Source organism: Dreissena polymorpha, chromosome 6 (assembly GCF_020536995.1).
Source record: "Dreissena polymorpha isolate Duluth1 chromosome 6, UMN_Dpol_1.0, whole genome shotgun sequence".
In the NCBI taxonomy this organism is placed as follows: Eukaryota; Metazoa; Mollusca; class Bivalvia; order Myida; family Dreissenidae; genus Dreissena; species Dreissena polymorpha.
Genome location: NC_068360.1, coordinates 76,132,731 through 76,150,161, shown reverse-complemented (window position 1 = coordinate 76,150,161; position 17,431 = coordinate 76,132,731). Strand labels below are relative to the sequence as shown.

Genomic DNA, 17,431 nt, shown 5'->3' with positions numbered 1-17,431 from the left:
AATTTTCATCCGGGCTATGTGCAAGCCGAGGTATAAACGTGAAAACAGAAAAAAATGTCGCACAATTAGCGTTCTTACACAAACAAAATAAAACATTCGAACTCGGAAGATACTGAACGCATCGAGGCATTTTTTAAGAAAGAATCATCGAAAACCGTTATAACCCAGCAGGATTCCGAGGTAATCAACATCGAACATTGTGAAAGTGAAAGTAGACAATCGGCAGCTGCCGCTCCTTTCCCTTCCAATACTGTAGCAAATCAAGATCGTCAACCCATTCATCATGAAATTGAAATCACAAAATTGACATCGTCCCCCGGCCCCAGTACAAAAATATAGTTGAAAACATTTCCCATTATTAGATCTAAACCTGCAACTTTATTAAGGACTTTGACTTTAATACCTGTTAAATGTGTTTAAGAACAAAAAGGACAGAGACAAGTCTCTTTTGATGAGTTATAGACATTGAAATGAACAGTTTTTATTTTTTCCCCTAATATCTCTCTTTCGCACTCTTTTTTTCCCCTTTCACCCAGCGTCCAGCGTCTTCCCCTTTCTCTTAAAAAAACCCCTGATTTTACTGATCTCTTACATATTTGGCGTGTAGGTACCTTGCATGGACCTCTACCTTTTGACGATGTTTGAGGTCACTGGGGTCAAGGTCACTGAGGCTAATAATAGATTTTTCCGTCACAATTTTGTAACAGTTTCTCATAGCACCTTCAATATTTTTTGCGATCTCTTACATATTTGGCATGTAGGTACCTTTCATGGACCTCTACCTTTTGATTAGGTCACTGGGGTCAAGGTCACCAAGGATAATATTAGATTTTTCTGTCACAATTTTGTTACAGTTTCTCATAGTGCTTTTCATATTTTACCGTTCTCTTACATATTTGGCATGTAGGTACCTTGCATGGACAACTACCTTTTGATGAGGTTTGAGGTCATTGGGGTCAAGGTCACCAAGGCTAAAAATATATTTTTCTGTCTGCATGGACCTCTACCTTTTGATGAGGTTTGAGGTCATTGGGGTCAAGGTCACCGAGGCTAATAATAGATTTCCTCAAGGTCACAATTTGGTTACAGTTTCTCATAGCACCTTCAATATTTGATCGGTCTCTTATATATTTGGGATGTAGGTACCTTGCATGGACCTCTACCTTTTTGATGAGGCTTCAGGTCACTGGGGTCAAGGTCACTGAGGCTAATAATAGATTTTCTCAAGGCCACACTTTTTTCCACACAATTAAACCATATATCGACAAAGCATCATTGGGGAGCATCCATCAGTTTTACTGATATCCTTGTTTATTACAATTCGTCTTCTGTCAAATAAAAATCGTAAAAATGATATAACGAAGCATATCTATTGCCCTGATAGAGTTTCACTCAGCAGAGTACTGAGAACGGCGGTCAAATCTCAGCTATGAGAATATGCACATATTCTTCCTCAAGGCAGACTTAAGAATCAACACAAATTAGGTGAACACAAAATTGAGCATGATTATTTGGATGCAATACAGGACATCTCAGATGAAACCAACCTTTTGCACTTTCAAGTACATTTGCAGAGGCTAAGGTTTAACACCTAATCTGTTCTTGGAAAATACACAGACATACTTTTTTTTTCTTTTTTTTTCACATACAAAAGTGACATACTGCAGACAAATATGCTTACTAACCTTGCTAGCAATTGACTTTACACATTTTTAACATAACATACAGTAGTTTTCATTAAAATTAATAAGTGTGGTTTTAAAAAAGTCGAACCATGGCGAATTCTGGATGGGGTTGACGGTCGTGTGTCGCTTCCGTCCGTCTGTGAATCCTTTACCACTCAGATACGCATTTGGACTGGTTTGTAGTCCCTATTTTTTTTAATTAAATTAAAGACTATTCTTAATAATTTCAAGTTTTAAAGGTTGCATTTCCAATCCTTAGATGCTTACGAGTAGCAAACAGCTGAAAACTTGAACAGACCGAAGTTACTCGCAGTCTGTAGTGTTTTTCTGCTGGTTGCATATAGCTGTTTTTTCTTTGCTTCTGGGTAAGGACTTATCTGTCTTTGAAATATGTTTGCAGTTTTATAAAGTTTTCGGAGTTGATGAGGCAGTTCCGTGACCGAGTTGATCTCAGCGAGGTGGTTCGACAACACTTCAGCAGTGTTGAGAAGAGATACTGTATTATCTCTCCACTATTCCACAGGTTTGACAGGTATGATTTTAGAGATACTGCATTATCTCTCCTCTTTTCCACAGGTTTGACAGGTATGATTTTAGAGATACTGTATTAACTCTCCACTATTCCACAGGTTTGACAGGTATGATTTTAGAGATACTGTATTATCTCTCCACTAAACCACAGGTTTGACAGGTATGATTTTTGAGATACTGTATTATTAGCTATTCCACAAGTTTATATGTAATCTTTTAGAGATACTGTATTATCTCTCAACTATTTCACAAGTTGAACAGGTAATATTTCAGAGATACTGTTTTATCTCTCCATTGCTCCACTGGTTTGACAGGTATGATTTTAGAGATACTTTATTTTCTCTGAACTATTCTACAGGTTTGACAGGTATAATTTTAGAGATACTGTTTTATCTCTCCGCTATTCCACAGGTTTGAAAGGTATGATTTTAGAGATACTGTTTTATCTCTGAGCTATTCAACAGGTTTGACAGGTATGATTTTAAAGAAACTGTTTTATCTCTCAGCTATTCAACAGGTTTGACAGGTCTGATTTTAGAGATACTGTTTTATCCCTCCGCTATCAGGGATTTTTTTGCCCCAAATTAACGCTGATATTCGGCTGCAACAACGATTTTAATTTGCTGTAAATAATGTGATCCTTGCAAAAAAAGGGGAATGGTGATGCCCTGATAAGGCAGGGTGGTCCCAAGGGGTAACAGGGTCAGTGTTTCTTTTGTTTAAATTCAGCGATGTTATTCGGCCCCATTCCCAGTGGAAAAAAGTATATTTTCTGTCCAATTAAGACCTACAATGTAACAATTCCCAATTGAAGTTGTATTTTTAATTTTTTTTTTTTTAATCTAAAGGTTGAGTTCATTCCCCATCCAGCTCTACAAGTATAAGTTGAACCTTAGCAAATATAATATTGTAAACACATTTATTTTAATTTTTGAAGCATTATTACCAAAACAACAATAACACTAATTACCCAATTATAGTCAAAACGCGACAATTTTTCTCAATCCAAAGGGACCTGACCCCATCCACATTATGGTGAAAAAACACTGTTGGGGCACTCTTACATTAAGGCCTAGCGAAAACACTGGTATTGCATCAGAATTCCTCTAGTTTGGTATATTTTTTTAGTAGGATAATCTGAGTGCCATGATGTGTATGATGTTAATAGACACTGTTATGAAACACATCAGATCTAACCCAGCAAAAACATTTGTCGTTTCCATCAAAATAGTGATGGGGAAACAAGGCTTAATGCATGCACAAAGTGTCCTTTCAGATAAGCCTGTGCAGACTGCAGGGCCAACATTTTCCGCTTCGACTGGATTTTGTTTAGAAGATGCTTCTTATAGCCAAAATTTCTATAAAAGTCGAAAGGATCTTCCCTTTGGAGTTCACAGGCTTTTGGGAGACACTACGCACATGCATTGCGCCCTGTTTTCCCAGAGGCTTATTAGAATGTTGTTTTTCACTTTCAGAGAATGGGGCACTGTGTTCAGAGAAGAAGACCAGGAACAGTAGGATGAATTTATTTCCTCTTTATGTCTTAGTTGTGAACAGATTATTTTTATGCCCTCCTTCGGACGGACGGACGGATAGTGATCGGACCGTCTGTCCGTCTTTCCGTCACACTTTGCGTTTAGGTTTCGCGTTAAGGTTTCGAAAAATGCTCATAACTTCTATGTACCTTCACATAGCAACTTGATATTTGGCATGCATGTGTATTTCATGGAGCTGCCCATTTTGAGTGGTGAAAGGTCAAGGTCATCCTTCAAGGTCAAAGGTAAAAAAAACATGTATCAAAGGGGCGCAGTAGGGGGCATTGTGTTCCTGACAAACACATCTCTTGTTTTAAATGCAAACACATACATTTAGTAATCAAATTTTTTGGAACAAGTTTTACATTAATAAACTTGCAAGAAAAAAAGATAAACCTTTTGCCTTTCCCAGGATTGAGCTGGGACTTAAGGTGTGGAAAGTTTTTAATTGTTACAGCATATTTTAAACAAAATGCTTTTTTTTTCAAACTTATTGATGAAATATCTTACTTTATTTTTATTTTTTATTTTTATCATTAAATTAATGTTTATCCCATATGAACATTAATTATTTTTTTTTAGAGATTGGAGTGTTGTTTTACTTGTTTGAAAAGTTGTTTGGCAACTTATGCCTGGCGAAGTTTTTAATCATAAGGTGACGGAAGAAAAATACTAGCTTTACTAAATTTTGTTTCATGTATACATTATAATGTCAGACCTTCAAAATCCAAATCTCTGTCCCAATATAAATGAAGACTACACTGTCAAGAAAATCCAGCATTTTTTTGTAAATATTTTCTATACTCCTAAATTTGCCCATAAAAAAGTCATATTTTCCTGTAATTTGATTGAAACTGGTTGACAACCTAAAAACTAGGTCACTAACTCAAATTTAAGAGGAAGCTTGTGAACACTATAGAGGTCACATGCAGGCTTGGCGATATTGCCTGTCTGCCGGTCCTGACCGGCAGATTTCCATTTGGTCTGACAGGTTTAACAAGAATGTCGGTCCTGGAGACCGGCAAAATGCTAAATGTATGAAAACAAATCAATTTTTTTTAAAGTTGAAAATTCGAAGAGCAAACCCCTAACTACATCATGAAAATGAAATCGCTCATTGTTTTGATGTTTGCAATAAGTCTGTTACGTGCAATTAGCTTATCCAAATGGTTACACAACACCTACTTTAAACTCGGTCGCAAAATCGGCGACTGCGTTCTAACAAAAAAGATCTTGATAGCTTTGACATATTTTTCGAATAGATAAGGACATTAAAATATTAATTTCTTTATGAAGCATGGCTTTAAAAAGGTTGTTTATTATTAATTATAAACATTGTTCTAGTGATATATTTATAACATCCACTTGTCATAGGTCTCCAAAAATGTTATCATTTTACATTGTACAAGTTAGTGTCTGTTAACCGCAATTTTATTTTCAATACTTTTTCTTACTTTAGTTTATGTTGTTATCATGCCTAAATGGATATCATTGGACAGTTAAATATAGTTTGACCAATTAAATGCCCTGTTACATATTTCGTTGGATGGACAACATCCAATATGTTGTTTTTATGTTGTTTTGTTCGGTCCGGCTAAATTTTCTCCAGACCGGCACATTTTCTGAAATGCCTGTATGTATGAACGGCAGATTTTTTCCAATTTTGACAAGCCTGCACATTTATTGCACAATCTTCTTTAAACTTCATTAAACAAATTTTCTTTACGGAGCTGTATTTTTTTTATCCTGCTCAGAATTTTTTTTGCGAGTAAAGTCAAGATATAGAATGAATAGAAGTATGAAATAAACGTTCACTTTCTTGCTGATATGGCTGGAAAGTGAGCGTCATTAAAATTATTTTAAAAAGTAATAAAGGGTATGACAATTCCGAAAAATACATGTCTCAGCATGGACGTCGCCATCTTGACTATCACATGATTACCTCCTCTGATTTAGCCATTTTTACTTTGCTTCTGAGCTGGAAAGGGTTAACATGATGGCAGATAAAAATGCAGCACATTAGATTGAAAATATGTTATTATATATTTTAGGTCTGTAGATGAAACAGAAACTGTGCAGGATCCAAAGAAGCTGTGTTGGCTGCTATTCTTAAATGCAAAAGGTACATAAAATCAGTGTTCCAGCAAGGCCTAAATGGAACGGCACCCTCCCTGCCCTCCAAAATCCCGGCCATCCCTTTTGAGGACCTGCCCTTGTATTTATAAAAATAAGGGAAGTAATACATTTTTTTTGGAGACATTAGAACTTATAAATCTCTTATTACATTGTTATTAATTTATACCTCGTTGTAGACATTTTATTTGCATGGTTGAATAACAATGGAAATAATGTGTTCTAACAATTATTTATTATATAAAAATTAATATGCAACAGGTAGCATTCCAGATACAACCACATGCTGGAAAGTGCCCGCTTGACAAAAGACTGCACGCTCGAAAGTGTCCTTTTGACAAAAGACTGCACGCTCAAAAGTGCCCTTTTGACAAAAATAGCCCCCTCCCCTTTCCCCCATGCCCTTTTCAAATGCTAGCTGGAGCACTGTATAATATTAACCTGATGTTATACAAAACTACAGTAAAATGTTGTTAATAATGCGCTATCAGATTCTATGCGCCCCTAATTCTTTTTAGACAAAAATATGGAAAAAGCATGTGGTTAATAAATTTACCTTTAGGTTAAAAATCTGTTTTGTGTAGCTTTGCAGTTATTTTCATATAAGACATTTTATCAGATTGAAAAAAATCATGTCATCTTTGAAGTCATCTTTGCTCATCTGAGGACAATGTGCTCGTGGTAAGCTTTTGTGGTGCCTTCTGTCACTCATTTTTCATAACTTTTCAGGGCTATATCTCAGAATCTATGTAAGATTTCAACATGAAACTTCATGGGTTTATAGATATCAATGAGGAGAAGTGAAATGCAAGAGAACCATAACTCTACACTTTCCTAAATAAGAGTTTAAGCCCTTTTTGGTTTATTTTGTATGATGTAACTTTTCAGGGCTATATCTTAGATTATGTACGAGATTCCATCATGAAACTTCATGGGTATGTAGATATTAATGAGGATAATGGCAATCCATAAAAACAGTAACCTTAGACTTTGATATTTTACAATTTTAATCTTTTTCTGATCATTCAGTGAGGAAATGGTAGTAATACTGAAGCTTGGAAACAAATGGCTTAACCCTTTCAGTGCTGGAACCGAATTTTGAAGGCCTTTGCAAACAGTTTGGATCCAGATGAGACGCCACAGAACGTGGCGTCTCATCAGGATCCAAACTGTTTGCTATTCTGATAATATTCTTTGAAAAAAATCGAACAAAATGCTTATTTTAGAAATTCAGCAGACGACATTTTAGCACATAACAAATTTCCCAGCATGTAAAGGGTTAATGCATAAAGTGTTGTTCCAGATTAGCCTTTGTAATCCCCACATTCTAATCAGGGAAGACACTTTCCCCACATTCTAATCAGGGAAGACACTTTCCCCACATTCTAATCAGGGAAGACACTTTCCCCACATTCTAATCAAGGAAGACACTTTCCCCACATTCTTATCAGGGAAGACACTTTCCCCACATTCTAATCAGGGAAGACACTTTCCCCACATTCTAATCAGGGAAGACACTTTCCCCACATTCTAATCAGGGAAGACACTTTCCCCACATTCTAATCAGGGAAGACACTTTCCGCCTTAACAGGATTTTTGTTATGATGAGACCTTCTTTAAACGAAAATTCCATAAAAACGCAAAGTGTCGAATCTGATAAGCCTGTGCAGACGACACTTTACACTCATGGATTAAGCCCAGATTTCCCAGGCAGGGGCTCCCTAACTGTGGTCAATCCTTCCTCCCCTAGCTGTGGTCAATCCTTCCTCCTATTCCCTCAGAAAATATGTCTACTTACCTTTGACCATTGCCATCATTTTCAGATGACATACTGTCTGGAACAGAGGAGTTGATACAGACCTACCACCTGTTGTTGTGCTGTCTGGAGTTTATACTGAGAGATTCACCCGCCTTCTTGTTACACCCACCCTTTGGTAAAGAAACCTTATAGAGAAGTGTATTAAATTTGCATTTATGCCAATTGAAAGCAGCTGCATTGAGTTAATGATTTTCGTCTTTTTGTGTGCATTTAATACACATGAAAATTTAGACAAAATTCACTTTGAATAGATTTTTGTCCCTGAATTTTGTCAGCATTAATACACTAAAATGCATTACAAATGTAAAACTCCTTGTGAAAAATACACTTTACTATAAAATAAGTACGCTTCAGTGCATAATAAGTGTGTTTAAAGTATATTTTCAAGTCTATCAACACTTTTCGGTAAAAGATTTAGAAAAAGTACCAAAAAGAAAATAGACATGTGTAATGAATTTTCTGTCCATGCGCATGTTGTCTTTATTAAATATGGGGCATTGCTTTGTTTAATGCACATGTTACATACTGTTTTGGAGAAGGAAAGAGAAAGTTACTGTACACTGTACATATACTAAGTACTCTGATACTAATTGTTCAGTAAAGTGCTATCCATTTCATTTAAAAAATCTTATAAACATATTTGAATTTTTATTTGAATTAATTGAATTGTTTAAATGTAATAATTTGAAATATTTGTTACCACTTACTAATTTTTAACCTTTTACCACTTAGATACATATTTTTAACCGTTTTCCAGTTTGATACGTATTTTTAACCCTTTACCAATTAGATATGTATTTTTAGGCATTTGTAGTCCCTGAGAAAGCTAAAATTAATTAAAGACCTTTTTTACTAGATTCAAGTTTAAAAAGCTTCATTTCTAACCCTTAGATACTGATGAGCAGCTAACAGCATAAAACCTGAACAGAATGCGAGTTACATGCAAGCTGTTCTGGTTTTATGCTGTTGCACATAGCCATTTTCACTTTGCTTCTGAGTGGGAAAGGGTTAACCCTTTGCATGCTGGGAAATTTGTCGTCTGCTAAAATGTCGTCTGCTGAATTTCTAAAATTAGCATTTTCTTCAATTTTTTTTTAAAGAATACTATCAGAATGGCAAACAGTTTGGATCCTGATAAGACGCCACGTTCTGTGGCGTCTCATCTGGATCCAAACTGTTTGCAAAGGCCTTCAAAATTCTGTTCCAGCACTGAAAGGGTTAAAGTGAAAGCCCATATCAGCCTTTGCCGTCTGCACATGCTTATCAGAGACAACACTTTTGCTTAAATGGAATTTTTCTTTTTAGTTTAAAGTCTTCAAAATAAAAATCCAGTCTATTTGCAAAGTGTAGTACCAGATAAGCCTGTGCTGACTGTGCAGGTTAATTTGATATGACACTTCACGCACATCAATAAAAGCTGGTTTTCCCTGGGCGTGTCTCAAACGTGAGATAACATGTATTTCAGACTCATTGAAGCTTGAGCACAGTGCCATAGGAGGGAGCTCTCCAAGTCTCAACTTTGTGCAGAGGCTGGCAGAGAAATTCCACACAAGTTTAGACGAGGTAAGCTAGCAGTTATTAGTAAACATGCTTTTGTAAGGCATGATGTGAAACCATGCAGACACTAATTTTTTTTTACAAATCTTAGAAGAACTGCAGAAAATAATGTTTGAGTATGGTTTTAGAAAACACAGTGAATGATAGAATGTAAGCATATTTTTACAATAAAACACTGTAATAATCATATTTTTGTAGAAGTTAATTACATTAAAATGCCTGCAAGCGACAAGTTTGCTCTAATTTTAACGCGAGTATGACTATTATTAGGGGGGAAACTTTATTTGACGTCAAAATTTGAATGTTCACTATGGTTTAAAATTAGCAGTTGCATTAATGTACATGTCAATATTCACATGTGTAATTGTGTAATACACATCAGTTTTGACATGGCTGCTGACATCAGTATTCACATGATGTCTCAATCAGTTTTTATGCTCCCAAAGGAGGGCATATAGTGATCGGACTGTCCGTCCGTCTGTCCGTCACACTTTGCGTTTAGGTTTAAAAAAATGCTCATAACTTCAATGTCGCTTCAGATAGCAATTTCATATTTGGCATGCATGTGTATATGGACAAGGCCTTTCCATACGCACACAAACTTTGAACCCTGTGACCTTGACCTTGAACTTAGGGTCCGCGTTTAGGTTTCGAAATCTGCGTTTAGGTTTTGAAAAAAGCTCATAACTTCTATTTATATCTGGGCATAAGTTATCCTATGGTGACAGCTCTCGTTAAATGGGTGTTCACATTAGTAGTCACTTGGGTGTTTAGCAAACACATTTTCATTGTTTTCACACCAATACTCACACTGGTGTTCACAACAGTGTTCACATGGATCCTCACATTAATATTCACAGCACTGATGTTCACATCACTATTTTCATGGGTGTTCACATCAGTGTTTACTTGTCTGTTCACATCAGTGTTTACTTAGATGTTCACATACATGTTTACTTGCATCTTCACATTAGTGTTTACTTGGCTATTTACATCAGTGTTAAAGTTGGTGTTCACATCAGTGTTAAAGATGGTGTTCACATCAGTGTTTACTTTGCATGTTTACAACAGTGTTAACTTGGGTGTTTACATCAGTGTTTACTTGGGTGGTCACAACAGTGTTAACTTTGATATTCACATCAGTGTTCACATATAGCGTAAAATTGGATCTTCACATCAGTATTTACTGGCCAATTCACATCAGTGTTTACTTGCATGTTCACATCAGTGTTTACTTGCATGTTCACATCAGTCTTTACTTGGCTATTCACATCAGTATTACTTGGGTGTTTGCATCAGTGTTTACTTGTGTGTTCACATAATTGTTTACTGGTATGTTTACATCAGTGTTTACATGGATATTCACACCAGTATTTAATTGTGTGTTCACATCAGTGATTAACTTTAGTGTTCATATCAGTCAGTGTTTTTTTCTCCACCATTTTGGGAATGGGGCCGGGTCCCTTTGGATTGGAAAAATTTGCGGTGTTTTGACCAAAATTGGGAAATGATTGTTGTTTTGCTACAAAGTGCTTTCAAATTTATTACCAATTACGGAACCCAAATTTGAATGAAGAAAAACACACTGTCCTTGTTTTACTTGAGTGTTCACATCAGTGTTTACTTGTATGTTCACATCAGTGTTTTTTGCTTTTTCACATCAGTAATTATGTGAGTGTTCACATCAGTGATTTATTGTGTGTTCACGTCAGTGTTTACTTGAGTGTTCACATCAGTTATTACTTGAGTGTTCTCATCAGTGTTTACTTGTGTGTTCACATCACTATTTTTTATGGGTCCACATCATTTTTTACTTGCATCTTCAGATCAGTGTTTACTTGTGTGTTCACATTTGTACTCACACCTCTGATGTTTGCATCTGTGTTCATGCCAGTACGTTACATGATTCAGCTGCAGGCTATGCAGACTACCACCCAGACCTACTTTGAGAGTTTGAAGGCAGCAAATGGAAACCTGGATGTAAGTACAAGAGTGCAGTTCACTGGATACTGTAATATTGTAATTAATTTGTAGACACTGAATTAGACGTAGTCTTTTAAGCACAATAGTTTGCTTCCTAATTGCACTAATTTTTATGCTCCCCCAAAATTTTTGGGGGGAGCATATAGTCGCCGCTTCGTCTGTCCGTGCGTGTGTCAGTCCGTGCACAATTTTTGTTCGGGCTATTTCTCAGCAATTAATGACCGGAATTCAATAAAACTTCACTACCAAAAGGAGATGTGCATGTTATCAGCCGGTTCTGGTCGGATGATTTTTTCGGAGTTATGACCCTTTGAAATTTTCTATAAACTGTACATATAGTGCAATTCTTGTCCCCCCAACTACTGACTGGAATTTAATGAAGCTTTATGGGAAGCTTAACTACCTTGAGGGGATGCGCATTAGGGCTGTCACGATACGCTGTGAGCGTACCGCGGTATATCGTGGTACGGCAACACTGTATCGCGGTACGTACCGCGATATTTTACAGAATATGTATCTGTGAAGAAAACAGCAGAATAACAAGTTTTACAAACTTTATTAAAATCAATAATCAGAAAACACTGGTATCATAGTATGACTAGAAACTGTAAAAGAAACTGTAATAAACTTGATAGAAGTAGTCATTGTTATTATTCGAGTCTTTTTCTAAAATGTCCGCCATGTTGTTTACAATAGCTGTGACTACGATCTGTGTAAATCGAACGCTTCAAGGGCATGTTCAAAATGCGGAGTCAGCGGGCCCAGTATTGAAAATCCGTAGCGTTCTGACTCTTCCTCGACTTATTCAGAATCTTAAGATAACATGATTCGAAAGTGCCATGCTTTGAACGATCGATATACTAAAGTTCGAAAATGAGAAATAGAATAAACATCTTTTGGATAATAATGAACTTATTTGCAAAGGAAATCTGTCCCTAATTCCAAAAAAGGTACGGACCCATACATCGCCGTATTTTAAACGTGAAAGTTAAACATCTACAAGTGGAATCGCTTGCTTGACCTGAATATTAACGGATTATTTATTTAGCCCTTTTGAATCGCTTCTACTTTTTTCAAAATGATATCTATATCAAAATAATTATGTAATGTATTTATATCTGTGCTAATATAATAATATTAAAAAAACCGGTGCGGCAACGCCGTACCGCGGTGCGATTTTTTTCACGACATGCACCGCGATATACCGGTATACCGGTGAATCGTGACAGCCCTAATGCGCATGTTATTTGTGGGTTCTGGTTAGATGATTTATTTAGAGAGTTATGGCCCTTTGACATTTTTAAGTTGCTAAACCATCCATTGTCCAAAGTTATGCCCTTCAAGCTGTTTCCTTTTATCTGAATATGTATGGCAATATTGTGACAAAAAAAACTTTGGGGAGCATCACCCGTCTCCGACAAAACCAGTATCTCAGTCGACAGAAAGAGTCCGGCAGCCTTGATGAGTTATTGTATCTTCAGCAGGAGGCCACACTTATGCCTAACTAGTTACTGTATCATTCAATTCAGGTCACATACCTAGAGAACCAGTATTTCAGTCGACAGAAAGAGTCCGGCAGCCTGGATGAGTTATTGTATCTTCAGCACGAGGCCACACTCATACCTAACTAGTTACTGTATCATTCAATTCAGGTCACGTACCTAGAGAACCAGTATTTCAGTCGACAGAAAGAGTCCGGCAGCCTGGATGAGTTATTGTATCTTCAGCACGAGGCCACACTCATACCTAACTAGTTTCTGTATCATTCAATTCAGGTCACGTACCTAGAGAACCAGTATCTCAGTCGACAGAAAGAGTCCGGCAGCCTGGATGAGTTATTGTATCTTCAGCACGAGGCCACACTCATACCTAACTAGTTACTGTATCATTCAATTCAGGTCACGTACCTAGAGAACCAGTATCTCAGTCGACAGAAAGAGTCCGGCAGCCTGGATGAGTTATTGTATCTTCAGCACGAGGCCACACTCATACCTTACTAGTTACTGTATCATTCAATTCAGGTCACGTACCTAGAGAACCAGTATTTCAGTCAACAGAAAGAGTCCGGCAGCCTGGATGAGTTATTGTATCTTCAGCACGAGGCCACACTTATGCCTTACTAGTTACTGTATCATTCAATTCAGGTCACGTACCTAGAGAACCAGTATCTCAGTCGACAGAAAGAGTCCGGCAGCCTGCATGAGTTATTGTATCTTCAGCAGGAGGCCACACTCATGCCTAACTAGTTACTGTATCATTCAATTCAGGTCACGTACCTAGAGAACCAGTATCTCAGTCGACAGAAAGAGTCCGGCAGCCTGGATGAGTTATTGTATCTTCAGCACGAGGCCACACTCATACCTTACTAGTTACTGTATCATTCAATTCAGGTCACGTACCTAGAGAACCAGTATCTCAGTCGACAGAAAGAGTCTGGGGGCCTGGATGAGTTATTGTATCTTCAGCACGAGGCCACACTTATGCCTAACTAGTTACTGTATCATTCAATTCAGGTCACATACCTAGAGAACCAGTATCTCAGTCGACAGAAAGAGTCCGGCAGCCTTGATGAGTTATTGTATCTTCAGCACGAGGCCACACTTATGCCTAACTAGTTACTGTATCATTCAATTCAGGTCACGTACCTAGAGAACCAGTATCTCAGTCGACAGAAAGAGTCCGGCAGCCTGGATGAGTTATTGTATCTTCAGCACGAGGCCACACTCATACCTAACTAGTTACTGTATCATTCAATTCAGGTCACATACCTAGAGAACCAGTATCTCAGTCAACAGAAAGAGTCCGGCAGCCTGGATGAGTTATTGTATCTTCAGCACGAGGCCACACTCATACCTAACTAGTTACTGTATCATTCAATTCAGGTCACATACCTAGAGAACCAGTATCTCAGTCAACAGAAAGAGTCCGGCAGCCTGGATGAGTTATTGTATCTTCAGCACGAGGCCACACTCATACCTAACTAGTTACTGTATCATTCAATTCAGGTCAAGTACCTAGAGAACCAGTATCTCAGTCGACAGAAAGAGTCCGGCAGCCTGGATGAGTTATTGTATCTTCAGCACGAGGCCACACTTATGCCTAACTAGTTACTGTATCATTCAATTCAGGTCACATACCTGGAGAACCAGTATCTCAGTCGACAGAAAGAGTCCGGCAGCCTGGATGAGTTATTGTATCTTCAGCACGAGGCCACACTCATACCTTACTAGTTACTGTATCATTCAATTCAGGTCACGTATCTTGAGAACCAGTATCTCAGTTGACAGAAAGAGTCTGGCAGCCTGGATGAGTTATTGTATCTTCAGCACGAGGCCACACTTATGCCTAACTAGTTACTGTATCATTCAATTCAGGTCACATACCTAGAGAACCAGTATCTCAGTCGACAGAAAGAGTCTGGCAGCCTGGATGAGTTATTGTATCTTCAGCACGAGGCCACACTCATGCCTAACTAGTTACTGTATCATTCAATTCAGGTCACATACCTGGAGAACCAGTATCTCAGTCGACAGAAAGAGTCCGGCAGCCTGGATGAGTTATTGTATCTTCAGCACGAGGCCACACTCATACCTAACTAGTTACTGTATCATTCAATTCAGGTCACGTACCTAGAGAACCAGTATCTCAGTCGACAGAAAGAGTCCGGCAGCCTGGATGAGTTATTGTATCTTCAGCACGAGGCCACACTTACTAGTTACTGTATCATTCAATTCAGGTCACATACCTAGAGAACCAGTATCTCAGTCGACAGAAAGAGTCTGGCAGCCTGGATGAGTTATTGTATCTTCAGCACGAGGCCACACTCATACCTAACTAGTTACTGTATCATTCAATTCAGGTCACGTACCTAGAGAACCAGTATCTCAGTCAACAGAAAGAGTCCGGCAGCCTGGATGAGTTATTGTATCTTCAGCACGAGGCCACACTCAAACCTAACTAGTTACTGTATCATTCAATTCAGGTCACATACCTAGAGAACCAGTATAACACAGAGGTTGTAAAATTCCGGAATAATCCGGAAATCCGGATTTGGAGGCTCCCGGACCAGTTTTGAGATCGGCGTAAATCCGAGGAGTTTTTTTCAGGGGGTTGAGGGGGGTTTGGGTGCAAAAAAAGTCTCTGTACAAAGTATTTTGGTGACGATCCGCGAAAATCCGGGTACTTGCGATTAAGCCGGACCGTGTCGAATTCGGCAGAAACGTAAAAGTCCGGCTGCCAATCGTTTGCATCATTTACTATTCGTATGATACCGTATGTCTTAAAGCAATAAATTGATTGGCCAGTTATTTCCGGAGCTTCTTTTGTTTAAAAGTATTCTGCTAAATCAAGTGCAAAAAAGAACAACGAAAATCTTGTGTGTATGTGGTTAAATAGTACAAATAATCACGGACGATTTGCCTAATGCACGAATTTTCTCGGGGTTTGTTGTTTGCGGAAATCAAAACTAACTACGCATGGTGCGCATGGATTTCCAAACCTATTTTTAGGAACGCCGTAAATGGCTTGGGATTCCAAACATCGGCTTTCAAATGCAATTGTGTTTATCTTTTTCTTTACTTTTCAGTCACAAATAACATCGTTGGTGTTTTCAGTCACGCAGAAAACTACTAAAATTATATAGATCTAGCTTCCGTATATATATATTTTATATTTTGCAACATACATTTTCAACAATCTTTTGCTTTACGTCAATTCACATTTTTGTTACGGTTCAGGTGTTGTTTACAGTACTGTTAGCAGACGAGAAATGTCTAGTTTATTTAGCTTCGGCTTTACAAGTAACTGTAAGTCAAACATTGGCACAAATCTACATTTAGACTTAGATTAGACTTAATTTGCTGTTATCATTTTGTTAAATTAGCAAAAATAAAAAAAGGTTTTGTGGTGTATCATTTTGATCTTTATAAAAAAAGAGGTTTACAGTTAATGTGATATTTTATGTTTAGGCAAGTGGCTTTTCGTTGAGGGCAAGTAGATTTTCTAAGTACTAAGTTGGTTTTTAGGTTAATGTTGAGCCCTGTAAGTGACAACATGGAAAAAAAGGCTTCTAATGACCAAAGCAAGGTCAAGTTTTAGTCTGTCAGTCAATACATTTACCTTAACAATAAAACACAATTTGACATAACAAGGATGCACTTTTTAAGTCCTCAAAGGCTCAAAATTATTTTGCTTCGGGGGGCTACGCCACCCTGAACCCCCTACAAGGGGTTCCATCCCTAGACCCCGCCGGGGCTTGCAGCCCCTGGACCCCGGCTGATTTTCAGGATTGGGACTTCAAGTCCATTACAAACCCTGATAACAGTCGACAGAAAGAGTCCGGCAGCCTGGATGAGTTATTGTATCTTCAGCACGAGGCCACACTCATACCTAACTAGTTACTGTATCATTCAATTCAGGTCACATACCTAGAGAACCAGTATCTCAGTCGACAGAAAGAGTCCGGCAGCCTGGATGAGTTATTGTATCTTCAGCACGAGGCCACACTTATGCCTTACTAGTTACTGTATCATTCAATTCAGGTCACGTACATAGAGAACCAGTATCTCAGTCGACAGAAAGAGTCCGGCAGCCTGCATGAGTTATTGTATCTTCAGCACGAGGCCACACTCATACCTAACTAGTTACTGTATCATTCAATTCAGGTCACGTACCTAGAGAACCAGTATCTCAGTCAACAGAAAGAGTCCGGCAGCCTGGATGAGTTATTGTATCTTCAGCACGAGGCCACACTCATACCTAACTAGTTACTGTATCATTCAATTCAGGTCACGTACCTAGAGAACCAGTATTTCAGTCGACAGAAAGAGTCCGGCAGCCTGGATGAGTTATTGTATGTTCAGCACGAGGCCACACTCATACCTAACTAGTTACTGTATCATTCAATTCAGGTCACGTACCTAGAGAACCAGTATTTCAGTTGACAGAAAGAGTCCGGCAGCCTGGATGAGTTATTGTATCTTCAGCACGAGGCCACACTCATACCTAACTAGTTACTGTATCATTCAATTCAGGTCACGTACCTAGAGAACCAGTATCTCAGTCGACAGAAAGAGTCCAGCAGCCTGGATGAGTTATTGTATCTTCAGCACGAGGCCACACTCATACCTAACTAGTTACTGTATCATTCAATTCAGGTCACGTACCTAGAGAACCAGTATCTCAGTCGA

The 17,431-nt window shown here is 38.1% G+C and overlaps 1 protein-coding gene across 4 annotated transcripts in view; it reads left to right on the top strand.

Moving 5' to 3' along the window:
- Positions 1-17,431, top strand: part of LOC127833605 (retinoblastoma-associated protein-like) — an 82,447-nt gene that overhangs the window by 11,876 nt on the left and 53,140 nt on the right. For 3 of the 4 annotated variants that reach the window (XM_052358958.1, XM_052358961.1, XM_052358960.1), the window contains exons 4-9: positions 2,086-2,217; positions 3,692-3,730; positions 5,803-5,873; positions 7,708-7,818; positions 9,169-9,266; positions 11,172-11,240. In XM_052358958.1, the coding sequence (XP_052214918.1) occupies positions 2,086-2,217; positions 3,692-3,730; positions 5,803-5,873; positions 7,708-7,818; positions 9,169-9,266; positions 11,172-11,240 (520 nt within the window). Of the gene's footprint in view, positions 1-2,085; positions 2,218-3,691; positions 3,731-5,802; positions 5,874-7,707; positions 7,819-9,168; positions 9,267-11,171; positions 11,241-14,979; positions 15,061-17,431 lie in introns of all 4 variants that reach the window. The other variant, XM_052358959.1, reaches the window with a different exon arrangement.